The 26,377-nt window shown below is 54.0% G+C and overlaps 1 protein-coding gene across 1 annotated transcript in view; it reads left to right on the top strand.

Moving 5' to 3' along the window:
• Window positions 1-26,377, top strand: part of SHANK3 (SH3 and multiple ankyrin repeat domains 3) — a 69,665-nt gene that overhangs the window by 7,998 nt on the left and 35,290 nt on the right. The window contains 9 exon segments of the mRNA XM_020982839.2: window positions 543-867; window positions 4,279-4,529; window positions 6,753-6,866; window positions 11,738-11,813; window positions 12,162-12,244; window positions 15,091-15,215; window positions 17,324-17,456; window positions 18,776-18,856; window positions 25,564-25,587. Of these exon segments, the coding sequence (XP_020838498.2) occupies window positions 543-867; window positions 4,279-4,529; window positions 6,753-6,866; window positions 11,738-11,813; window positions 12,162-12,244; window positions 15,091-15,215; window positions 17,324-17,456; window positions 18,776-18,856; window positions 25,564-25,587 (1,212 nt within the window).

Here is a 26,377-nt window from a genome sequence, read left to right as displayed (position 1 = left end):
CTGCTGTGCTCTGCTGGCCAAAGCTGGGGCTGCTGTGCTCTGCTAGATGACTTCATAGTTGATATATACATTAATGAGAACATAGTGAGACTTGGATGGGTGATAGCAGAGTTTATGTATTTTGATGAATAATTCATGTGTGTTTGTATGTAATATATGCAATGTATATGTACATATGTACACACACATATATGTAATGTTAGAACTATCTGCCTATGGGTAATGTCAGCATTTGTTTGTCCTGATGGATAGTGATGGAGATTCCATGGTCATGTCAGGCTGGTTGGAATCAGTGGGTAGTGTTGGCAGCTGTATATGCTGGTGGCTAATGTCACTGTTTACATGTGCCGATGAATAATTTCAGAATTTGTATGCAGTGAGGGAACTGTCTGAGCACACTGAGGGTAACATCTGGGCTAGTGTGCGTTCACGGTTAATGTTGGCACTTGTGTGCACTGGTGAGTAACGCTGATGGACAGCATCAGAGCGGGGGACTCTCAAGGGGCCATAGACCTCCCCTCACTTCATGCCCCTTCCTCTAGTGCCGTTCCGGGAGACTCCCAGCTATGCAAAGCGGCGACGCCTGGCGGGTCCCAGTGGCCTGGCCTCCCCGAGGCCATTGCAGCGCTCAGCCAGTGATAACGATCTCAAGGCTGAAGCCCGGTCTGGCCCCTCCCCGGGACCCTCGCTCAGAAGCCTCCCCCACCAGTTACTGCTCCAGATGCAAGAAGCAGGCATGGGGCCCATCGCAGGGCTCCGAGGATCCCAAAGTCGATCCCCATCCCTTCAGCGTCTGCAGGAAGATAAGGAGAGGGACAAAGATCCCAGTGGTCACACCCTGGTCAGAGGAGGCCGCAGCAAGAGCAGGTAGGACACGAGTCAGGGGATGAAGGGATTTGGAGCAAGGGAACTGGGGGTGAGGGGTGAGTGGTTTGGCCAAGGTGAAAGAATGGTGGGTGAGAAGGGGAGAAAGGGGGGGTGGTGGATGTGGGGAGAGCTGGTCATAGGGGCGATGGAGGAAGGGATGAGAATGGGCTCCTGGTGGCTCCAGGCGAGCCCCAGACTCCGTGGCTCTATCTGCTGGGTTTTCTGTTAGGGGGCCCATTGATTGGGCAGCCCCGTGGTAGGGTCCTTCCTCTCTGCGGGCACCTCCCTCAGTCCTGCTGGCTCTTTGGGCTCCCATCACTAAGACCACCCCCCACTTCCAGCAAGCGTAGGATGGTGGAAGAAGGTGGGGAAGCCCAGGATGGTCTCAGAAGGGGGCATGTATAGACCTGGGGCAGGGTTGTTTCCGGTGGTGGTAGTGGGGTTCAGCAATTCTGAGAGTGATAGTGTAGTAATCAGAAAGCACTGAATGGGAGGCAGGACACCTGGGTTCCAGTCTTAGATATGTCACTAATTAGCCCTGGTGATCCTGGGGTCACTTCTTTCTGTAAGATGAAGGGTTCTAGCAGATAACTTGGAAGGTCCTTTCTAGGTCTGACATCTGAGAGGTATTAGCTGTGTGACCTTGAGCAAGTCCCTTTACCTCCAAGCCTCAGTTTGGTCATCTGTAAAATGGGAGGGGGTGGATTCAGCAGGGCCCTTCCCGCTCTAAAGCCACTGATCCCGGGGTTCTAGCCTTTCTGCATACTCAGTTGAGTTCTCAGTTGCTGTAGGGGAGTTGGAAAGAGAAAAGCTAAAACCTGCCTGCCCTCAGGGATCTCCCCATCTAGATGAACAAAGGAGTTGGTTAGGTACCTGACCTAGATGCTTTCCTAGGGAGATTCAAGACTGGGGAGACTGAGGGACAGCCCCAAGTCCTGCCTTCTGGGAGCCCTCAGTCTGGGGCAGGCTGAAGCAGAGGAGGCCTAGTCCCTGGCCTTCCCTCATGGAACCCAAAGGCTGGGGAGAAGGAGGGAGGGGTCCTTCCTTCTGGGACCTTCCAGTCTAGAGGACTCTGAAAGTTTAGTCTTGGAAATAAGATCTAATCCAAGCCAGTTTTCCCCGGGGCTGGGTGTGCTGGAGATGGCTGGCTTGGTTCCTCAGGAAAGACTTTGTGGCTAGTTCAGGCTGCGGATGGTCATGCTTTGGCGAGGCCTCCAAGAGAAGGAAGGAAGGTGACAATGAGGGTGAGGTTGGTAGGATGTGTGAGGGGACTGGGGCCAGACTAGAGCAGGACCTGAAGTGCCAGGCTGGCAAGGCAGGGAAGCCATTCACTTTTTTTGAGCAGGAAGTATCATGGTTTTTAAGTTTTAGAAAGATGACTGAGGCAGATAAAGGAGTGACAACGGCTTGAATTAGGCAGGAGGCTGCTGGATGAGAAGGGGCAGAAGTACACTGAGCAAGCAGAGCTGAGAGGACATGTGGGTTGATGGGCTCTCCAGGCAAATGGGAGGCTTTTTGCTCTTAGCTCGAGGAGCAAGAATGGGGGAGCTGCCTTGGAGAGAAACAGAGGGGCTGAGCCAAGAGGAAGGCTGTGTCGGGAAGATGACTTGGGGTGTGAACATGTCACGTTTGAGGTGACAGTGAGATAGTCAGACGGAGATGCGCTGCAGGCAGCTGAAAGTGATTGTCTGGGGCTGAAGAAAAGATGCTGGTGACAGAAAATCACCAACTCTGAAGCCCCAAGGGACCTAAGTCTGCAGAGAGCTGGCTCCTACCCAAGTATCCTGGGTGGGTCACACATGAGGCTGGAGAGGCCCTTCAAGGACCCTCCTTTAACATATAAGATAGAGGTTCAGAAAATGGCAGTGACTGGTCCACGATCATCCAGCAAATATTTGTCAGAGGTGGAGCCCAGGTCTTCTGCCTCCACCTTTATGCCTTCCTTCACATACGTCAAAAGGGCATTAGCTTTTCTTAAGAGCTACCGCTCAAATGGAGCTTGTGGCTCACTCAAAACTACGGGGTCTTTTTCACCTGATCTTTATCGTTATCTGCCATGTGTTTGGCCCATCTAACTCGTCCTTGTGAGGCTGATTTTTTGGAACCTAAGTGGAAGACTTGGGAGTCCTCTATAGGGAGGTGCTGGGGAGTCATCTGCATATGATACCCCAAGCCCCTAGGGTCTTTCAGTGAATGAGGGACCAGAGAGAGCAAAGAAAGGGCTGTCCAGCAGAGCATGGGAAAGGCAGTATTCCGGGCCAGAGGCCACGGGAGGCAGCGTAGGACACAGAGAAAAGGGAGCAGCAGAGGGAAGTGGGGCTCAGTCCTTCTGCCTTGTCCCTTGGCCTAGTGCTCCTGGAGTCTAGGGGTCTCCCGAGGGCTCCTACTGAGGGTCCCCGCCCACCAGATCCTCGTCTGGGAGCCTGAAGCCCAAACAAGGGCCAGCGTTGGCTAGCTGTGTGCTCCTGAGGCCCGAGTGAGCAGGACAGAGCTCAGTCGGGTGCCTCCTCCTTCACAAAGGAAGGTCCAGAGTCCTGCAGCCCCCTCGTTGCTCCTGTAGTCCCCGCTGCCCTCAGGCCCGGGGAAATTCCGCGGTCCCGGTGGTCTGCGGGTCGGTCTCTGCTCTTGCGCCTTAGGCTTACCACCGCCCCCCCCCCCCATTCCTGGGTCCCCTCCCCTTCTCGGGGGCCCTGAATGCTGCGCTCTGGGGGAGGGTCCAGGGGCCAGAGGGTGGCTGCCCCCTGCCGCTGTCCCGCAGAGGGGAGGAGCCCCCCTGGCGCGGCCGCCGCAGCGGGCAAGGAGCAAAATATGGGCACGGAGAGAAGCAAGCTGGGCGCTCCCGGGAGCGCAGCCCCGCGGTAGCGGTCGGTCCGTGCGTCCTGAGCCGGCGCTGACAGGAGAGAATCGGGGGGCGGTGGAGAGGGCGGGGGAGCAGCGAGGGGAGGGGAGGAGAGCAGAGGGGCGGGGCGGCCGGCGGCCGTGCGCTGGTGGCGGCGGCGGCGGCGGCGGCGGCGGCGCGGGCCGGGGGGCGGGCGGGCAGGCAGGCGGGCGCAGCGGCCAGGCGCGGGGCGCCGAGGAGCGGGGAGCGGGGAGCCGAGCCCGGCGCATGGAGCGGCGGCGGCCGCGGGCCCGGCCCCCGGCGGGCGGGCGGCGGCGGCGGCAGCAGGAGGCCCAGGAGGCGGCGGCGGCTGGGGCGGCCCCGGTCGGCAGCCCCGGGCGGCGGACGCAGCGGCTGCGGCTGCGGCTGCGGCTGCGGTGAGGCCGGCGGGGCCGGAGGAGCAGGGGGCCGGGCCCAGGCCGAGGCCGAGGCCGAGGCCGGGGCGCCATGGCCATGACCGAGGCCCCGGGCGCCGGCTTCGCCTGCGAGCTGCCCGCGGGCATCGCCTCCGTCACCTACGTGTTTGTCTACAGCCCGAGCGGCCCCGGCGGCGGCCCCGGAGGAGGAGGAGGAGGAGGAGGCGGCGGCGGTGGCGGCCCGGGAGCTCTGGGCCCCGCTGCGGCCACCAGCCCTGCGCCCGCGCCCGCACCCTCGCCCGCGCCGCCCCGGGGCCCAAAGCGCAAACTTTACAGCGCGGTCCCCGGCCGCAAGTTCATCGTGGTGAATGCGCACAGCCCGCGGGGCGAGGGCGAGATTCCGCTGCACCGCGGCGAAGCTGTCAAGGGTGAGCCAGCCGGGCCGAGGGGGGAGGAGAGAGGGACTGGGTGACTGGCAGGGCCCCCAGGGCTGGTGGGGACGGGCCGGCAGTTGGGGATGCGGACAGACCGGCGGACTGACGGAAGGGCCCACGGACAGCCCCGGCGGGAGGGAAGGATGGGGCTCCGGTCGTGCCTGCATCCAACCAAGGTGAGTGGGGGAGGGGGACTAAGGACCAGAGAGCTGGAAAAGGGGGTGTGTCACTGGGGGAGTGGGAGTGGCCTTAGAGCCCTCTAGAGGCTCCCTGGGCCACTAGGATGGGTATCTGCTACTATAGAAATTTCCTTGGTCACTCTAGAGGGGTCTCAGCTCCATTGGGGTTTCTGGATCACCGTAAGGGGTTTGTAACTATATTTTGTCTTTGTCACTATATTGGGGTCTCTGTCCCTATTTGGGGGTCACCAGGTTGGGGTATCTGGGTTAGTATGGGAGTGTCCCCCTCTAGGGGCAACGTCACTACCGAGGGGGTTTCTTGGGTCACTCTAAGAGGGTGACCTTCTGTTACTAGAGGGTGTGTCTTCGATACTCTGAGGAGCTCTGTATGTCGCTATGGGGGATTCTTCTACCAGGGGCCCTTTTGTTTTCAAGTGATTCTCCTGGCACTGTGCTGAGGTCCATATCAGGTTGAGGAAAAACTCGGGTACTCTGAGTGGTCTGAGAGGAGCCCTTCTATCGTTATGGGGGCTTCTGTCACTATGAGGGATATTCCTATGTTGGAATAGCATGTCACTATCATATCTAGATCTGACACTGTCACTCTGAGGAATCTGTGTAATTATAGGGGGCTTTCACTGTCTTTCAATGTCCTGTGAGGAGGTCCCTGTAGCACTGTTGATCTGGGCTTCTGAACCTGGGGTCTGTGATTGCTAGCTGTATATCAGTATAATTCTTTTTCTCTGTAACCAAACACATTTCATCTTATTCATTTAAAACCATGATTTTGAGAAGGGGTTTACCATAGGCTGCAGCAGCTGCCCAAGGGATCCTGGACACATAAAAGGCTAAAGACCCCTGCTGAAGCGTGCCTCTGTGTCTTTGGGGTCAGAGGGGGTGACTGCTGCTCTGAGGAGTCCCTTCTGTCAGTAGAAGGGTTTTTTTTTTTGTTTTTGGTCGCTATAGGAAGCCCTGTGTTACTTCAGGGTGTCCTTGGGCCACTTTGTTGGGGAATCTTTGTCACTAGGGGGCTCTTTGTAAATATAGCATGTCCTTATGTCAGTGGGTTCCCTAGGTCACTGTAGATTGTGTTCTGTGTCACTTTGGGGGAACCTCTGGTTTTATACGTTTCTATGGGATGTGCCATTCTCCCTACAAGAGGCCATTTGGTCAATTTCAAGAATTCCTGTGTCACTATAGGGGGGAGGGGTTCCTTCTTTCCACTAGAGGGTCTTCCCTATGTCCTTTTTAGAGGGAGTCTTCTTGGCTCACTCTATATGTATATTTATATTATATACATATTATGGGACTCCTCTGTCATTATGGGGTTCCCTGTTACAATAAGGGGTTCCTATATCACTATGGGTTGTCTTATGATAAACTCAGCTCTTTAGCTGTGTCTCAGAGAACTGGTTTGGAACTCTGTCCCGTCCTACCTCCTGGGCATCTAGGCCTTGGGCCTCTGGGTCAGTCAGAAGGTCTAAGCCTCTGGCTCTTTCCAGGTGCTGCTGCATTCCTGGTTCGGTCCCCTGGGGGATGTGAGTGGGGTTGATGAGAAGGATACTTGCGGAAGAAGATGGGGAGAGGGAATAAGAGTGGGATGGAAAAAGAAGGATGGGAATGAGGGACTTGGCAAGGTGCCTTTCAGTCTTGTCCCCCCGTTTCTGTCCCCCTCCCCAACTCTGTCTGGTTCTTATTTTTTCTCCATTTATCTTTCTGTTTCCCTCTCTCTGCTTCTCCATCTCAGTCTCTGCTTTGTCCTGTTTTGTAAATCTCTTTTCCCTTCCTTCTGTGCCCCAGAATTCTCTCTCCCTCCTTCTTTACCTCTTTCTCTGTCTCTCCTTCCTCTCCTCCTGCCCCCCCCACTTGTTCATTCTTGTTTGATTCCCATCTGCTCTTTTCTCTTTTCCCAATGTCTGTCCCAAATTGTCCAAGGGACAGAGCTGGAGGAGGGGGATGGGCGGGGACATTGGGAAGGAAGGGACCCAGAGAAGAGGGGGGGTTTCTGTGTGATGCGTCTGTCTGTCTGTCCTCCCAGTGCTGAGCATCGGGGAGGGCGGTTTCTGGGAGGGAACGGTGAAAGGTCGCACGGGCTGGTTCCCAGCTGACTGCGTGGAGGAGGTCCAGATGCGCCAATATGACACACGGCATGGTGAGTGACCATTACCTGTTCTCCCAGAGGGATCCCTTACCTCCACACGGACCTTCCCCTTTGCTCAGCTTACTCCATGGGAAGCACATGCCCAGATTCTCAGAGACAGATAAGAGCACATGATGAGCACACACACATGCACCTATAACATGTACCCCAATGCACAGATCACATGAACACACATTAGTCCACACATACATGCAGCTCACAATGTACCATATACATAGTGTTCATATGACACACGCACCATACGGACATGCATACAGCACATGGCATGAGCGTTGCACTCACGCGTGCACATACAGGTGCTTGGGGAGAAGCTTCTGCCTAGGCAAGTGACAGGAGAAGGGAGGGAGGGAGAGAGGGAAGGAGGAGGTCACTGTAGGACAAAAGGCGCCTTTCCAAATGGACAGATTGCCCAAGCGAGCAGAGCAGGGAAGCCCACAGAGCATGGCCAGTTGGGGCAGAGGAGAAATTAGGCCAGAGCCTGGGAGGAGCGGCCTGTGGGTGGCCTCCAAGCCCGGGAGAGGCCCTGGCACCTCAAAGAGGGAGGGGCCTGACAGACGAAGGGATGAGGAAGAGATAGTAGCAGGGATGAAGAAGGAATCGTGCCAGGAGCCCAGCCCGAGAAGGGGCCAGGAAGGCCGTCCTCCTTTCCCACTGTCTCTGGAGGCAGCTGGTGCTGGGTTACGTGGCTGTACATAAATGCATAGGATCTTTTCTACCCAAATGGACACAGAGGCAGACTGGTGCGAAAGGAAATGGACTGGACCTGGCCAGCATCAGAAGCCCGAACAGTCAAGCCTGGCTCTGCTTCTTCCTATGTGTGTGACCTTGGGCGAGTCACTGAACCTCTGGGCCTCAGTTTTCTCAACTGTAAAAAGTTGGAGGTAGATTCAGTGACCTGTGAAGATCCTTCTAGCTCTAAATCCTATGATCCCCTGGAAAAAATTGTGGGCTCAGAAGGGTTGGCATCTCCAGCTGTGAAGGACCAGCAGGGGGAAACTGGATTTGTTTGCTGGCATGCGTGCTTGGTCTTTGGCCTCATTGGCCATGGCCCTTGGGCCAGAGGACTGGCCAACTGCCCGTAGGACTCCTGTCTGTTTGAAGGCCTTCTCAGGGTGTCCCTGGGAACTCCAGATTGGTGAGTCAGAGGTGGAGCAGATCTCACTGGGGCCTTAAGTAGCCCTAGTGGGCTGAAGGCTTGGCTGCCTGGGTCTGGTGGGGGCCTAGGTCTTTGGGGTTCTGGGAGGGGGGTATATGAGCATGTATATCAAGGAAAGCAGAGAGCAGGATCTAATCACACCCAGGACAGTTGAGTTACTGTGGGCCTGGGAGCTTTTAAAATTGTGCATAAGGAAGCACTTTTAGAGACAGTGACTACAGTGTCAGGCTGAATGACCATTTCTCTCACGGCCTTTCTTTAACTGTAGCTGGCCTACCTAGCTGAGATGGCTGAGGGCCCCAGGAAGAGACTTGTTCAAGGTGACACGGCAGCCAGCAGAGCTGGGGAGCAGCATTTACCAAGGCCTTACTGGGTCCTGGGCTCTGTGCTAGGTCGGGGAAATGGAAAGACAAAAACAAGCATCCCTGTCCTCACGGAGCTGATCCTTCACTCTTGAGACCATGTGGGCTACTGAGGAGTGGCCGGCAAACTCTGCTATGGGGAAGGGTGTGGTAAAACATGGAGGGAAAAGGATGCCAAGGCACTTCCGGGGTGTTGCACTGCTACAGCCTGAGACTGGTACCACCCAGGAAGGCTGGACACTGTCAGCACAGAGCTTGGAGACCATGGTCTGACCCAGGGCTGGCTATCTGAGGCCTGTGGACATCAGCTGAAAGTGCCCTATAATGTAAAAGTGACTGTAATGGTGAGGCTTTGGTTTGAAAAGGCAGAGGTCTTGGAGGGACAAGATGATAGCCCAGAAAGTCACCAGTGGGATGGTGCCAGGGTCCAGGGGTACAGGTGTGCTACTCAAACCCCAGCAAAACTTGGTTTCCTGGACCTATTGGGGCAGTTCCCAGCCTTTCCCAGGCTCTCCCCGCCTCCCACAGTAAGAGGGGAATGTGTTGGAGGAGGCCCCAAAGGGTCACACCAAGGATAGCGTTGGACAGTGTCTGACGTGAGACCTGGCACCAAGGAGGTGCTTGTGGAGGCTGTGGGGCTGTCTGGCCAAGCAGAAAAGGTCAGGATCAGGTCAGATTGTGTTGGGTCAGCTGAAGGTAGAAAGGAATGAAGAGGTGCCACAGGGCCAAGTCGCATTCACTTTCTAGGGGAGTTACTGTGGTCAAATAGGAAAGAAGCTTTAACCCATTGACTCAGCCCGGGAGGGGCAGGCAGGTAGTCTCAAGGCGGGGGGGGGGTGGCACAGACAGAAGGAGACAAATATCAGAGCTAGGCAGTCTGTGCTGGGTGCCAAGGAAGGCTGTGTAGATGGTGGACAGGCCTGGAACGGGGGCCCTCCGCCTGCTCTGCCCCTGATGCGTTTGTGTTGAATGAATGAAGTTCTCCTAGGCCAGGAAAGCCTTCATGGAGGTCCTATGCCTTGAGCAGAAACTTAGGGGAAGAGGAATAAAGGAAAGGAGACTTGAGGGGACATGCAGGTGTTCTTAGGGGGCCTGCTTAGAGTAGGTCTTGAGTGCTACTGTAAGGCGTTTGCAGCTTATTGGGTGCGGAATATATTCAGCTTGGCATCCGAAGGGCTATTTGGGAAATCCACTTTGGGCTCAACAGCTGCTTCCTCTGCTGATGTCTGTGATTCGGTGAAATGGGGAGCAGCGGGGGGATTGGATCCGACTAACGCATTGGGAGGATAACTTTCCTGGTCTGGATGGGATGGGACAGAGGGACAGATGCTAGCTGGCAATAATCACAGAATGCTAGCCACTGGGAGGGACTGTGGGCCAGAGAGGGGCCTGAGCCTGAAGTCCAGAGGTTCTGAACCTAACACTGGTGCTCTTTCTGCTATGGGCTAATGTGAAAGGCAAGAAATGAGGGCCAGAAGGAGGGCAAGCAGGCCAGGGAGGCAGATAAGAGGACTTGGAGAGCCTCAGCAGGGGTGGAATCCACAGGACTCAGTTCAACTCAAGCAGCATTTATTAATCACCTACTGTATACAAAGTCCTGTGAAGGCCTTGCCCTCCCAAGGAGCTTGGGAGCAGTTGAGACATATATGAATAACTCAGATATAAATTAGAAAATGGCTAAGTACATCAGGAAGGGTCACCCAGCAGATAGGAGGTGGCTGATTCAGAGGGAAGGATGGTTTCTGTGAGAGGGATCGTGTTACAGTGGAGATGGCTGAGCCTAGAGAGAAGAGGATTGCAACAGGCAGATATGAAGGGAGAAGGAGCCATTGTAGACAAGGACTATTGCTTATGCACATGCAAGAAGATGGAAGAAGACGGGATGAATATGGGGTGAGACTAGCGTGGCTGGGGTAGAGCATGTACAAAGTGGGGTCCTGCAAAATAAGGTTGGGCAGTTCAGTTGGAGCCAAATAGTGGAATCAAGCAAGCAACAAGCATTTATTAAGCACCTACTGTGTGTTGAGCTGTGTGCTAGGCCCTAAGGATACAATACAAAGAATGAACAATTTCCTTATATTCCAATGGAGAAAACCTGGACTGTCAAGCTAAGGAATGTCCATGTAATTCCACAGGCAATGGAAAGCCACGAAGGGTTTTGAGCACAGGACTGCCATGGTGAGAGACCTGTGCATTTAGAGAACCAGGGCAGCTTATGAGAGATCGACTGGAGACTGGAGGCAGAGGCCAGTTAGAAGGTTGTTGCAATATGGAGAAGAGGTGAAAAGTACAGGGCCTGGCACCTGGCTGGATTTGGGAAGTGTGGAGGAGGGAAGGAGCGAAGGTCAGCCAAGTGGTGCTTCTGCGTAAGCCACAAACATAAGCACGTCAGCCCTTGCTCTCAGGCAGCTTACTTTCTGTGGGCACGACCAGGCCTGAGGGAGACAGCTGCTGCTGCCAGTGGGGAGGGGCCCCCCCGGGCCCGCAGAGTTAATTGTGCCTGGAAGGAAGCCAGAAGCTGGTGCTGTGGTGAGTAAGGATTCCCTCACAGTAAGAACACATTACCTGAGCGGTTCCTGAGCCTCCTGGACGTTTGCCAGTTACTTCTGGGGCCTGTAATGCCTTAGCACTGGTATGCTTTGGGGAGAGCTGAGATGAGTGAAACCACAGCTCCTGCTCACAGGGAGCTGACAGTCTGCTGGGGAATTGAAAGAGAGCATCGAAACCAAGTCCCTCCTTTCTGAGGAGCCGACAGGCTTAGAGGAGTTAAGACTTACGTAAGGTCACACAGGGAGCAAACAGCAGATCTGAGAGGCACAGCCTCGTCTTCTGAGTCCATCGTCAGGGCTTTCTCCATCCTGGTGATATGGCAGTTCAGACATACGGTGATGCAGAGCTCAGTGTGCGTGTGTGCCCGAACACAAACACACACACACACACACACACACACACACACACACACACACACACTGCCCAGCTTCCCTCCACTTTGTGTCTGTCTCAGTCCCTCAGTTACTCTGCTATTGGAGGCTGGTTTTCTTTCGCTTGGTCCTGGGACCAGGGGAGGCCCAGCTCCCTCAGCTACTTAGTGTCCCAAAGCCTCAAGGAGAGTCCATGCCTCAGGCTCTAGCCTAATTCACCCCTAGCCCCTTCCTGCTAACCTCCCCTAGCTCTGGGCACTCCCATGGCCATAGAACCCTGCTTCCTCCATGCTCCTAACTCTCCCTTTTGGTCAATGGGACTGCGATAAGGGTTCCTGGGAGCAAATTCTGGTGGGGAGGGGAAGGGGGAGGAGAGGAGGGGAAGGAACTCCCTCCAGCCCCTGAAAGTCCCCCTTCCCCCAGAAACACGTGAGGACCGAACCAAGCGCCTTTTCCGACATTATACTGTGGGCTCTTACGACAGTCTCACCTCACACAGGTATGGAGCTGGGATGGGGGAGGGGGCTAGAAGGGATGGGAGGGGGAGGTGACGCTTCGGACAGGGGTAGGTGGAAGAATGGGGGTATCAGGGTTGACATTTGGGGGTTGGGGGCCGAGGTGCTGATTCGCCTCCCCTATACATTTGACTACCTCTCTCCACCTTTCTACTTCCCATGAGACACACATCTGGCTGGACAGACATCTTCCATAGGACAGAGGCACACCAAGGTCTCTCTCCCACATTGTCCACTGGGGGCAGTCACAAGTCGGGGTGGGAGTTAGGGCCTGGGAGGGCCTGGGCTGAGAAAGCTTCCCCCATTCCCTTTCCTTTCTTCCCCTCCCCCAGTGACTATGTCATTGAAGACAAGGTGGCTGTCCTGCAGAAGCGGGAGCAAGAGGGTTTTGGCTTCGTCCTTCGGGGAGCCAAAGGTAACTAAGTGGGATGGGGGAGCCATGGAGACAGTGGGGAGCGGGGCACTAATGGGGAAATAGGGGGCTCTCATGGAAGGTGAATGGTACAGAGGTACAGGATATAGGGCAGTGGCAGGAGGAGAACAGGGCATGTTCAGAGGGGAATAGGGGGCACGTACGCACTGTGGAGGTGGGCACAGATAGTTTTTTTAAGGAGGGAAATAGGGGACATATATAGAAGGTAATGGCCCCAGATGGGGAGGGAGTAGGAGACTAGATGTAGAAGAGGTTTAGGGTGGGGGGTGGGTAGTGCTGGGACACTGTTAATGCTGGTTCTATCCCCGGATCAGTGACTCTGGGCCTTGAGATACTTTCTCACGAGCAGATCCCAAGAATGCTCATGCTCCTTCATGTCCCCAAAGTAACCACTTAGAAGGAACCTTCCTAGCCCAGTTTGGAGCCGGTCCCCAGTCTTGGTCTCTTCCTTTCCTTCAGCAGCTTCTGACACAAGCAGGAAACTGGGATTTTCTAAAGATTTCTATTCCTAGTGAAGAGGGGAGATGCTTGCTTTCTGGGGATGTGGTGGTGGTGGAGGTGGTGTGTGGGGAGGGGATTCTTGTTCACATGGGGTAGGACCAGAGGCCTCCAAGGCCCTTTCCAACTAGGGGCTTCTGGGACGGTGGTACTAGACAGGGTCTGGAACCAATAGGTGTAAGGTCAGCAACAGTCCCAGACTAGGGGCTGTCAGGGCCATACCCCTGGCAATTTGAGGGGCCCTGGCTCTGCCTGGGTCTTCCCTATTCTCTGCCCTTTCTGGGCTGTAGCCCACCTATAAATAGAGCTCTGCCTTAAGCTTTCTTAGCTGTTCTCATGCAGATGTGGAGGGCCTGAGGTGGTGATGAGAGCCTTGGGCCAGGGCTCAGCATCTCCTTCCCAGCATTCCATTTGTTCCTAACAATAAGGGAGGTGGGGTGGGTACTCTGTGTGTGTGTGTGTGTAAGGGGAGAATTTTCTGTCGCTGTGTCTTCAGACAAAGGCTGGGTGCCCACTTGGGCAGGGGAAGTTCCATCAGGTAAGGATCACAGAGCTAGAGCTGCAAGGGGCCCTGGAGATTAAGTCCTACCCCTTCATTTTTACAAAAGAGGAAACTGAGGAACAGTGATGTGTGGATAGAACACTGGGCTGGGAGGCAGGAAGAATCTGAGTTCAATTCTAGCCTCAGATACTGGGCAGGTCGCTTAACCCCGATTTGCCTCAGTTCCCCATCTGTACAATGGGGACACACTGGTGAAGGAAATGGCAAAGCACTCCAGTATCTTTGCCAAGAAAATCCCGTGGACAGAAGTCCATGGTGTTATGTTGAGTAGGACATGACTGAGCAACAAGAATTCCAACCCAGGTCCTCATGACCCAGGTCTAGCGCTCTGTCTACTATGCTGCTCACACAGTGGACCACTGTGTTGGTTCCTTCCAGCTCTGGGCTGCTCCCTTTGAACTCCTTCTACACAGCCGTGGGGCTGGTTCCCCTGGAGAGGACAGCTTCCTTTTCTCCCACCTAGGGCAGGAAAGTGCTTTCTCCCCAAAGATCCCCATGTGGCATGAGGGGTTAGTTGAGGACTTGAAGTAAACCGCAAAGAAGTATGAAAAGGGGGACAGGCGCATTGACTGGAGAAGACGGGCTCAAATCCAGCCTTTGGCGCTCATTACTCATGAGACCCTAGCCTTTCTAGGGCCTGAGTTTTATCATCTGTAAACTGAAGGAGCCTTTGATGGTCCCCGAAGACCCTAGACCTATTGATCACTTAAATTCTTTGGTCTTCAGTTGCGTCCTTGTAAAGTGAAGGAATTGGACCCATGGCCTTGGACGTCCCTTCCAGTCCCAGGTCAGGGATTCTGGGATCTTGTACTTCCTGGGCTGAACTGACTCTCAGGCTGCTCTCCCCTCTGGCAGCTGACCAGGGGGCCACTTGTCCTCTCCCTTCTGTGAGCTCCTGTGATGTCTTCCTTTCCCTTTTCCCTACTCCCTTGTGCTGGAAACTTTGGAGAATGGCTAGCTACAGTGTAGCTGGCTGCAGGGTGACTGGCAACATTGTAACCAGCTGGAGCTTCCTGTGCTTCAGTCCCTGATGGAAGGGATGGTTGGGATGGTCTTCCCCTCCCCCCATTGAGAGGTGTGGGGAAGGGTACAGTCTTGGACTTTTTTTTTTTGGCTAGGCAATGGGGTAAAGTGACTTGCCCAGGGTCACACAGCTAGTAAGTGTTATGTGTCTGAGGCCGGATTTGAACTCAGGTCCTTCTGAATCCAGGGTCGGTGCTCCATCCACTGCGCCACCTAGCTGCCCCTGAAGGGTACAGTCTTGGGCAGGGGCAGAGTGCTGGGGCTGCCTGTCATCTCCTAATCTGACCCCAGCTCAGATCCCTGAGTCCGCATCCCTATGCCCTGACCCCCTGACTCACACTTGCTGGGTTTCCTTTTCCATCTCTACGTACAAAGCCCTGTCTTTCCTCAGCCCTGTTTCCTTTCCTCCAGCCCCATGTTGTTCTCTCCCCTCACCATGTTTCTTTCCTCCTACCTGGTACCTCTCCGGGATCTCTTCCTCAGCAGCATTCCTCCTGCCCTCCTCAATCTTTCTCCCAGAGTCTTTTCTTTCTCTTGTCTTTCTTGCATACTTCCCTTCTCACTGGACCTACAGAATGGCAGTTTCTTAAGGACAGGGCCCTTGTGTCTCTAGTGCCTCTGGGCACACAGTAGGCACTTAATACGTGCTTGTTGATTGATTGAATGGTTGATCCACTGATTCCTTGATCTTCATCTCTTGTCTCTCCCTCTGGCCCACATATCTCTTCTTTGCATCTCTCTACAGCAGAGACCCCCATTGAAGAATTCACACCAACCCCAGCCTTCCCTGCTCTCCAGTACTTAGAATCTGTGGATTATGAGGGTGTGGCCTGGAGGGCAGGACTCCGGACAGGAGACTTCCTTATTGAGGTGAGTCTTTGTGCCCCCCCCAAGGCCCACCCCTCTTTACTTGATTGAGCAACCCAGCATCTGTTTAGTACCTACTGTGTGCAAAGCCCTAGACTGGGGGTTAGGGAGAGCCCAAGATGCCAAGACGTGTCTTTACTCTCGAGGAAGGCATGGCCCATCAGGGGACAGGTCACATGTGCACATCATCGTGGATCCCAGGGCCAAGCCCTGGGACATTCGTTGACTTGAACTGGGAACTGGAGCTGGAATAAGAGGCCTTGGAGGTCCCATCCCGGTTTTGTTGCTTCCTGTCTTTCCCCTTCTGAGTGGCCGTAGTCTCCTCCTCTGCAGATGTCCCTGAAGGTTCCTTCCTGCTTGAAAGCTCGGGATCCGATGAATTAAACTGAGCACAAAATGGGGCAATTGAAGGATAAAGGAGACTCAAAAAAAAAGGGCTCTGGGATCTTGGGGGAAGGAGGAACTGTTTCCTCTATGGCCGTTCCCAACCCCAAACTTTCATTCCCCCTGAGTCTTTCCTCCCTCGCAATCCTTCCACCTCTGCCCTCCCTGGCCTTCACCTCTTCACCTCTTACACCCCTCTTCTGCTATCCCCCTAGGCTTCCCCTAGGGCCTAGTTCTTTTCTCACTCACCTGACCAGCTCTTTCCACCACCATCCTAGCCCTCTCTAAGTTCTGGGTGCATAAGAACAAGCAGTAGACATGGAATCAGAAAGACCTGAGTTCAAATCCTGCTCCAGACACTTCCTAGCTGTGTGACCCTGGGCAAGTCACTTCACTATGTGAAATGGGTATAATAAGAGCATCTATGTCATGGGGTTATTGTGAGGCTCATAGCAGATATTTGTAAAGCATTTTGCTTATGTAAATGCAAGCTATTATTGTTATTAAATCCCTCCTTAACTTGCCCAGCCCTGCTCATGCCCTCCCCATTCCTAGACTAGCTTACCCTAGACTTACAGCTCACCCCATCTCCCTGTCCCCATTCTACCACAGTCTCTTTTAGCCCTCAACCTCTCAACCTACCCCTTCCCCCATCACCTTGGTCCTTCTCCAGTCCTTGTACCCCTGCTGCCCTCAAACTTCCCAGACCATTAGGCACCTCTCCCCCAAGCCCAAGCCCTTCTGCTGTGGCTACTTCTAGCTTTTGCCCAGCCCAGCCCCCTTTTCTATTACAACCCTAGTCAACCCTTCCCATTTCAGCCCTTCCCAGCCCCTCCCTTGGTCACTCTGGCCTTCCCTTCCTCCCAGCTCCAGTAAGTGGGTCATTTGAGACTGTCCTCCTCCCTCCCTCTCCTCAACCCTTCTGAGGCCATCTGTGTGACATGGTGGAGAGATTGAGTGTTGGACTTGGAGTCCGAAAGGCCTGGTTTCAAATTCTGCCTTTGACACTTACTAGCTATGTCACCCTGGGCAAGTCACTTAACCTTTCTAAGCCTCTGTTTCCTCATTTGTCAAAAAAAAAAAAAGAAGAAAGAAAGGAAAGAAAAGAAAGCTTTGACTAGAAGGTCTTTAAGGCCTTTTCCTACTTTATATCTATGATCCTATGATTCCCTTCCTGGCTCTTCCCAGCCCTTTCTTCTCCCAGCCCCCTTACCACCATGACCCTAGTCCTCTTCCCACCACCCTTCTATCCCTGTATCCCCAAGCCAATGACCCTCTCCGCTTTCCCTTATATGGTTACTCTAGTCCTCTTCTTCCCCTAGGTCTCCTCATTCTCAGCCCTTGCCTTTCCTAGCTCCCTCTGCCATCACCTTGCTTCTTTCTCCACCCCCCAAGCCCTCACAACCCAAGCAGATTCCTGGGAGGAGGAAGGAGGTGTTGAGGATCAATTCCAAGCTCCGCCTCCCCTCCCCCAGGGATAGCAGGCCCCGGCTGGGAACTCCCCTGGGGTCAAATACACCCTTGAGGGGCTGCTCTCTGACCTCACAGAGCAGTGCCAGGGTGAGTGCCGATGGCCTCCCCCCAACTGGTCTTTAGCCTCTTGTCAGAGACAGGATCTGGGACACTGAGCAGGCTGGGGAGGCATAACACCAGAGGACTGAGCCCCAGGGTCAGAGAGGTCACCCCTCTCTGTCTTCCTCCCTTCTTTGGGGTGAATCCATCCACAGGTGAATGGAGTCAACGTGGTGAAGGTTGGACATAAGCAGGTTGTGGCCTTGATCCGCCAAGGTGGGAACCGCCTGCTCATGAAGGTCGTGTCAGTGACAAGGAAACCGGAGGAAGAGGGGGCACGGCGGAGAGGTGAGGGGAGCATTGATCGAAAGAGGGGCAATCTGGAGGCCTGAGAGAGAAGTAGGGAAGTCTAGAGGTCTGAGAGTAGAGGAGGGAGGACAGGGGATTGGGGACTGAGCAGAGAGGGGAAGGGGAACCTAGGGATGCTGGGCACAGGAAGGGGTGAAGGAAGCTAGAAAGGAGGGGGAGGGGAGCCTGGGGGACTGAGCAGGGGAGAGAGAGGTTGGGGGGGGAGGGGAGCCTGGGGGGCTAAGAATAGAGGAGGGACACCAGGAGACCGAGGGAGTAGAGAGGCCTGGGAGCCTGGGGGGCTGAAAGAAGATGGGGCTGAGGTGGTCTGGGTGGCTCTCTGGAAAGGTGAGGAGCGTCATGAGAAAGGAAAGCAAGAAGAAAAGGGGGCGGGATGCTGTGTCCCCCCAGTTTCTTTTCCTACATGCCCTCTCCTTGTGTCCCCCCTTCTGGCGTCAGGCTCCCCGCCCTGGGGCGGAGGAATGGGGGGGGTAGGGAGTCTCCGGCAGTGGTGGCAGCTGCCTGGAGGCCTGCGTTGCCGTAGCAACAGTGAGCGTTGAAGCCACCGTATTGTTGGGGGGGGGAAGGGGAGGAGGCGGTACCTGAAGGGAAGAGGAGAGGCATTTGTTTAGCATCGCGCTGCAGCTCAGGGCCTGGAAGGCTTCCGTAAGGGCCCCTTGGCCCGGCTGGGCATTCCCAAGCCCTGAAGAATTCCCCGTTCCTAGGCTCCTTGCCCCACCCTTCCACCGAAGCTCCTGGTGGGCTGGGCCTGTGGCAGGCCGAAGGGAGGATCCCTGGCCTCCTCCAGGGGCAGGTAGAGGCCCTGCAGGATCTGTGAGCTGGGCCCTGCCCTCCACTTCAACCTCTGACCTCATGGTACTGGTGTGCCCTCTTCCCTGAACACCCAGCCTGTTTGGCCCCCTTAGCCACTCTCAGGCCAAGGGAATCAAGCTACCAGTGATCCCGGATGCTCAGGCCCTCCTGAGCCCCCTTGACTCCCCTGAACCCCACCCTAGCCCCTTGGGCCCTTGACCCCTCTGGGCTTCTCTAGGCTTCAGGGCCCCCTCTGGCCCCCCTCAGAGTGCCTGAAATCCAAGGACCCAGGAGCCCCTCTCCCTCCCCTTGGGCCCCAATCCCTCCCAACATCATGAAGAAGTTCGCCTCCAGCCGCAGCCTGAACAAGATCCTGGCTCAGTGTGACTCGTCCTCCCGCGAGTACGAGGAGATTCAGGCTGTGGAGCGGAAGTGGCATCTGCACCTGGCCACCCCTCGGCTCCTGCTGCTGGACAGGAAGTCCAAGTCGTCCCTCTTCCTTCCAGCCCCTCCGCCCCCCAAGAGGGCGCCCAGTACCACGTTGACTCTGCGTTCCAAGTCCATGACTGCTGAGCTGGAGGAGCTGGGTGAGTGGCTGTGGGGGTGGCCTGGGGGGGGGAATGGGGGCCCTGGGACCCCCGAGGGGAGTGGGGTTGGAGATGGAGGTGGGAATGAACAGATAGGCTAGGGGAGGGGGGGAGGAGGACAGACCAGGGGAAGGGGCTGGTTGTTGGGGACAGGGGAGTGTGAAGGATGGATGTCTGCATGTCAAGACAGCCTGGGGATGGGGACAGAGAAGAAATAGGATTGGGATAGGCTTGGGAATGAGGGTGAATGTGGAGACAAAGTCAGACCAAGGTATATGGATCTATGTAGAGAAAGACCCAGGGGATGAGAGTGAATATGAGGATAAGGATGGATCCAGGGATGGGGGTGGCTACTGGGCAGGGACCGACAGGGGAGCTGGGAATGAATGTCAGGGTACAGGGATAGCCTGGGGGGATAGATGTGGGGACTGGGGCAGACCAGGAGGTGGTGGTGAATATGTGTATTGGCATGGCCCGCAAGATGGGAATGGACTGGTGGATTGGGGTGGTTGGGGCAATCACTGAGGAGGCAGAGCACAGGAGTGGAGGCAATGTGAGAGGCCAAACCAGGGGAATGAGCATAGGTGTGGGGAAAGGGCCAGAACTAGGGATGCCAGAGCTAGGAGTGGGAATGGTTAAGAGAACAAGGCTGGGCAGAGAAATTAGGATGGAGGTCAGAGGATAGGGATGGCCAGAACAGATAGAATGGTTGGAGAATGAGGATGGAGGTGGGGTGCAGGAGTGACTGCCTCTGTTTGGAAGAGCTAGATGCTTTGTGAGCTTTCAAAGGCCAGTGTAAGGAGTTCCTAGCACTTGGAGTTGTCCAGCATGGGACTGGCTGCCTTAGGAGGTGGCCAGGTCCCTGTTTCTATGGACTCATCTCCTATGAAGTTGTAGGATCATAGATTTAGAGGTGGAAGGAGCCTTAAAGGGCATCGAGTTCAACCTCCTCTTCCATGGATGAGGAAACTGAGGCCCAGGAGGAGAAACTTGCCCAAAGCCTCAGAGGCACTCAGTCAGAAGCAAGGGTGCTGTGCTTTGGATGGGGGGGTCTGGCCTGGGTTATGTCTGAGGCCCCAGCTGCCAGTTCTGAGGCTTTGGGAGGTCACATGTGGGGACAGACAGGGTGAGGATTCATGTAGGCTCGGTCTACTCCAAGAGAACCATCTGAAAGCCCAAAGGCCAAGGTGGGATGGGGAGGAATGCAATTGGAATGTGGGTGCAGAGCCCAGGCTTAGCCTCAGTGGGAGCCAGGGCTCAGCTGGAGGCTGCCAGCTCCAATATTTGGGAGAACAGGCCGCATGTACGTGTGAGTGGTGTCTATGGGTGCTGAGCGTCCGTGTCCATGTCTCCGTTATCTCTGCCTCTTTATCTCCATCTCTTTGTGTCTCTCTTTGTCTCCCTTTTTACTCTCCTTATTGGAACCCTCCCTTCATCCTGGAGTCTGTGGCTGATTAGAGCATGAGGTGGATGTAACAGAGGTCTGAGGTCCAAGGTCCGAGGTGAAGACAGTGTGATTTAGTCACAAGCGGCCTTGGACTCTCAAGAGAGCTCAGTCTGAGCCCCAGCTCTGCCACTAACTAGCTGTGTGACCTTGGTCAAGTCCTTAAACTTCTCTGGGCCTCTGTGTCTTGATCTGTAAAATGGGCACTAGGAATAGAAGACTTCTGAGGTCCCTAATGTGTAATCCTGTGATGCTATGGTCCCTGTGAAAGACGAAGGAGCTCTATCCATCAGGCTTTGGCCATTCCCTGGCTCTGTCACCCTGGCCGTCTTTCACTGTTGCTGTTAAGTGAGGGGAGAGGTGGCAGCTGGGTCCCCAAGGGACTGTCCTGGTCCAGAGTCTGGGTCATTCTTAGCTCTGCAGGCTGCCCCAGGGGGCTTGGGCCCTGGGGGTTCAGCCACCCTGACCAGACTGATCCATGGGCCGGCGGCTGGTTGATTCACTTTCATTAAGGGCCAAGTCCAGGGCCACTTGACAAATGGGATCATGTTCCACTCAGAAGCCAGCCTTCAGGATTGCTCTGGGACTAGGTGACCTGTGGAATTGCCCCTCATGACTCCAGGGCTGTTTCTGTCTGAAGAGCCTAGCCCAGGGCCCTAGAATGGGATTAGGGATAGAAATGGAACCAGGGTTAGCCTAGTTCAGGTTCTGGGCACCCCAGGAGATGCTACCGGATGGATGGCCTAGCTCACTTCTCTGATGAGCATTAGGTGGCAGAGCTGGAAGTATTTGCGATGACCAGCTAGTCTGATCCCTATCCAAAGTGTGTCTCTTCAGCTGGTTCGAAGGTGTGTAGGCCTGGATCTCCCTACTTCTCAAGGCAGTCCATTCATTCCACTTTGGGACAACTATGATTGTTAGCATGATTTTTATTACCTGAGGCCTGAATTGGTCCCTCTGCCACCTTCTGCTCCTGGTCTTGCCCTCTGTGGCCACACCAAATAAGCCGAATCCCTCTTCACATTCCAGGCACTCAGAAGACATTTCCCCCTGAGTTCTCTCCTTTTCAGGCTGAATACCTTCAGTTCCTTCATCCATTAACTAGCACCCAAGGTTCAGAGTCCCCTCAGCATTGTGTTAGTGAGCCATCCTCTCAAGGCTTTCCAGCATCTCTTCTAAATCCCTTCTGAAAGGTGGCACTCAGAACTGATGCTAATATTCCAGCCATGGTCTGAGGAGGGCAGAGTTAAGAAAGGCAGTCATCTCCCTTGCTTTGGGTGATGTATTTCTGTCAATGAGTGAATGAAAGCATTTATTAAGCACTTCCTGTGTGCCAGACACTGAAGATACGAACAGAAAACCCAGATAGTCCAGTTTTTTTGTACAGGGAGCTCCCATTCTAATGGAGGAAGCAGTAAGCACACAGATGAATTTCAGATTCAGGCCAGATGGAAAGGCCTGGGGAGCCTTAGGGTGCAGTGACATAAGTGTTAATGAGCTGCCTTGACTGCTCTTGACCCCCTCCTGACACTCCTCACCCCAACCCTTTCCCCAGAAACCATCTGTCTAGCAAACTTCCTTCCTTCATCTGGTATTTGGGAAGTTGATTTTTTGAACCCAAGTATAGGACTTTACATTGATCCCTATTGAATTTCATTGTGAGTGATCTTGGGTCAATGATCCTTGCCTTCTGGGTCTCATTTGTAAAATGAGAAGGTTGGACTCCCTCTCCATTTTAGCTTTAGGTCTTGTGAACTTGTTAGCTTTGACCTCAGGTTCCATCCTGTCCAGATTTCCTGGGATCATGACTCTTCCATCTGTGTTATATTAGTGATCCCACACAACTTCAAATAACAGCCCATCTAGGCTGTCATTCAGGTAACTAGTTAAAATGTCAAACAGAACAGGGCCAAGGACACAGGCCTTTGGTCCTGTACTGCAGATTACTGCCCAGATAGACTTTAGTCCATTAATTAGCACATTCTGTCTGATAACTCAATGGAGTCCAAGGTTTGCAAAGTATTTTGGTCATAGTAGCCTGATGAAGCAGGGCACGTGAGAAGTAGTATTCCCACTTTACAATTGAGGAAACTGAGGCATTGAGAAGGAGCATGCCTTGTCCTAGGCTATGCAGCTAATAAGCTTGAAATTGAGTCATGAACTCTAGTCACCAAACTCCAAGTCCATGTCCTTTCTATTCCACTCTGCTGCCTCATCCTCCCAGCCAGTTCTTCTGTCTTTTGGTCAGAATGAGGTATAGAATAGCAGGACCCCTCATCACTTCCCTGCCATTCTGAAAAGTGAAATGATAAGTGGGGGGAGTCAAGAATTTATCAGCTTGAGAAAGAGGGAGAGAAAGGGGAGGAGAAGAGAAGAGAGGTAAAGAGAAGAGAAGGTGAGGAGAGAACTCTGGGAGATGCCTTGGCAATTGGACCCTCTCATCACTGTTGTAGTCTTTGCTGTGTCAGCTTTGTGATCTGCACTGAGAACTTGTCATTCATATCCTCCAGCTGGAGTGGTGGCCTGGAGTTTGCCTTGATCACTCTGTTTGTCTGTCTGTCTCTCTCTCTCTCTCTGTCTCTCTCTCTCTCTGTCTCTCTCTCTCTGTCTCTCTCTCTCTCTCTCTCACACACACACACACACACACACACACACACACACCCCTCCAGTTGTTAGTATAGCCCCACTGAAATGGCCTGGTATTGATTTGGTTCATATGTAGTATTTGTCTCTCCTCCTTCAGCACTCAGTCCCTGGTGCTGAGGAAGCTCTTAACACCTAACAGTCTAATTTCATCCCCTTGAAGGGTAGGGTCTAGTTTTGTTTTGGTCTTTGTACCCCTAGCTCTTAGCACAATGTGCAAAGGCACACAGAAGGTGCTTAATATATATTTATTGGATTGAATTGAGAGCTGTATTTACCTTATTAATTCTACAAGTATTTATTAGGCACCTTCTGTGTGCCAGGCGTGGGGACACTTTGATTAAAAAGGGTCATCCCTGTCCTCAGGGGACTTACATTCCAATAGAGGCCCTAGGACATGGCCATGGGTGTCAGTTAAGGCGGGATGTACTGCAGGGGTGAAGGAGGAATCCAGTCCAAAGTCTCTGGGAATCTGGAAGGAGAGGGAGCTCATATTCAAGTGGAGGGAGCAGAAGTGAACCTTAGGGTACACCTTGAAGGAATAGAAAGGCCCCAACAGTGGAAATAAGAAGGGGAAGAGGAGGCATCTACTTGTGCAAGGTCAGCCCTTCCCTTGGCGCTGGAGAGCTACTGAGTGTGGACCACCTGCCAGCTCTCACTATGTGACTGTCTGCGTTTGCTTGTGCAGTGTGTGTGTGTCGCTGTGTGTGCCTGTGTCCTTGCGTGGGCCCAGGTGTGTCTGAGGGTGCATGTCTCTGTGTATGCTGTGTGCCTGTGTTGCATGGGGCAGTACACAGAGCACTGGACTTGGCGTTAGGAAGCCTGGCTTTGAATGCTGCCTCAGATGCTCGCAGTGCTATCCTGGAGAGGTCATTGTCCCTCTAGCATCCTCTCTGTTCTCCAGCCCCACAGGGCACCTTGAGGAGAGTGCTTGGCAAACATTAGGGCATTCTAGGCATGTGAGGCACCGTTCTTTACTGGGGGAGACGTTTTCAGGAAAGAAAAGGTTTGGGTGGGCCAGGCCCGCAGTCCAGGGAGAAGTCTATTAGGGTTAGCGGGCAGCCAGGAAGAGGGGTTGGTTGGTGGTGCTGGAGGCTGAAGAGAGGTCAAGGACGAGGCCTGATGTGAGACCCCTCGGCCTAGTGCTTGGACTCCTGGGGACTTTATAGATTTAAGCAGATTGAACAGAGTGTTGGGACCAGAAGCCAGATTGCACAGGGCCAAGGAGAGAGTGGGTAGTGAGCAGGTCGAGGCAAAGGGTCTAGAGAATGAGGGATGGCCCGATTGTGGGAAGGCTTGTGACAGAAGAGAGCCAGAAGAGGGGACAAGATCAGGGATAAAGGAAGGACAAAGAAAAGATGGGGGAGATAGATGGAGGGCACGAGGAGAGTGATTGGCCTTGGACAGGAGGACTCACCCCCTTCCCTCTGAGGCAAGAGAAGAGGCAGAACCAAATTCTATTCTGCCTCTGCCTCTTACTACCTGTGTGACCTTGGGCAAGTCCATTAACTTCTCTAAGAATCAGTTTTCTCCATTGTAAAATGGGGATATCCAAGCCCTGAGCCCTAAAGCATTTGGTGGTTTTGGGGTATAGAGAAGGGGGAGATGCTCAGCCCTAAATAAGTGATTTTCTAATGAGGACAAATTGATTAATTTCTGAATTCCAAAGATAACCAACATGGCACCAAGGGCTTTCCCACTGGACTTGAACAAGGAGCCTTTGCTGTGCTCTGTGTTATGTCCTGGCCTTAGAGAAGCCTGGGGCTTGCTCCTGGGCCTGGCTCTTGCCTGCTCCCCCTCTTTTCTCAGTCCTGGGCCTGCTGTGCTGGCTGGTCCAGGGGAAAGTGGTGGAACTTGCCTCCTTCGGACCCCCATCTGCCAGCCAAGCTTTCTTTCTCTGTCCAGCCTTTTCTTCTGGGGGGCAGCCTAGGTCTGGGTTCTCTTGTGATCCCTGGTGAAGAAGTGGAGGAGACCACAGCTCTCAGACACATTCTCCTGCCTCTGAGGCTCTCTGGAACTGTCTTTTTCCTTGGCTTTGTGTGAAGCTACTTTGTGTGGAATTCTAAAGATGATTCATTACCCAGCCCAAGGGCTTCCCTTCTAAACTTGCTTCTTAAGCATTTATATAGTTGTGGAGTGGGGGCTCAGCCCTTTCTTTATAGTGTGTGCACATGGGTGTGTTTGTGTGTGTGAGTGTGTGTGGGTGTGCGTCTCTTCATTGTTTACTCCTGGAGTGGTTTACTCATGCCCCTCCTCACCTAGGGTGCTTCCAGAGCTTCTCAAGCATCCTCTGCCCACAGTCTGGGATGGGCTATTGAAGGATAGAGTGCTAAATGGGGGGATGGGGTGCTGGGGGGGATGGGGTGCTAAGAGAAGGGGGATGGGTGCTATAGGAGGGGCGATGGGGTGCTAAAAGATAGGGGAGGAAATAGGGGATGGGCTACTAGAGGAGGGAGAAATGAGGGCTAAAAGAAGGGGGACAAGAGAAGGCTGGGGGTCTGGGGTGGGGAGTGTAAGAAGAGGGGGATGGGGAATTGGGGAGAACTTTAAGGGTTGGGGTCCCAAGGGACTGAGGGAGGAAGATTGCCTCTCACCCCCTGTACTGTTTCTTGATTCCAAGCCTCAATTCGGAGGAGGAAAGGGGGTGAGTCACCTGCTTGTAAGGAACCCATGGCCCTCCAGGGCTTGCAGCTATCCCTACCCAGATTCCCACTCCCATCTTTTCCCCAACCTTGCATCATCCCCACACTGTTCCCCTTCCCCTGCCCCTGAAGTCCATGTTGCCACCTCCCCCCTCCCAATTCCCTCTATGGAAAACTGTAGTACTTTTCCTTTCTTCTTTTGGAAGCAACTTTATACTGGGGTCTAGACATCCCCCCCACCCCCAAAGTAGTCTTTTCTTCCTGCCCCTCCTGTGCTCCCCTGGGAAGAGGAGATAACTGTCTTCAGTCCTTCTGAGGGTTAATCCAAAGCCCACAGCCCAAAGACAAAGGCTCTTACTGCAACCAGAGAGATTGAAGAGGAAAGGTAGGAAAGACTGTTGAGTGCTATGATCCTCCTGGGAGCAGACCTGATCTGCCTGGTAGAAACAAAGAAGGCAGGCTTTGAAAGCTGAAAGGAAGCTTAGAGGCCATCAGGCCCAGCCCCCTCATTCTAGAGATTAGAAAACTGAGGCCCAGAGAGAAGAAACTTGTCTAAGGTGACACAGCTTATTGCAGAATTGAGACCAGAACTGAATTCTAGACCAGTGGTCTTTGTACTGCACAGTGAGTTAGAGTGAACAGCCCCTGGAAGGATCAGAGATGTGGAGGGGCCATCCAGTCTTTGCTTGAATACTTTTCATGACAGGGGGCTCACTGCCTACAAAATAAAACCCTGAGCTATGATTGGACAGCTTCAGTTTTATTAATGTTGAGCCCAAATCTGCTTTTCAT

This window comes from Phascolarctos cinereus, unplaced genomic scaffold (genome assembly GCF_003287225.1).
Source record: "Phascolarctos cinereus isolate Bilbo 61053 unplaced genomic scaffold, phaCin_HiC Scaffold_1;HRSCAF=81, whole genome shotgun sequence".
NCBI lineage: Eukaryota > Metazoa > Chordata > Mammalia > Diprotodontia > Phascolarctidae > Phascolarctos > Phascolarctos cinereus.
The sequence above is the reverse complement of the archived record's forward strand: the minus strand, read 5'-3'. Positions and strand labels throughout refer to the sequence as shown.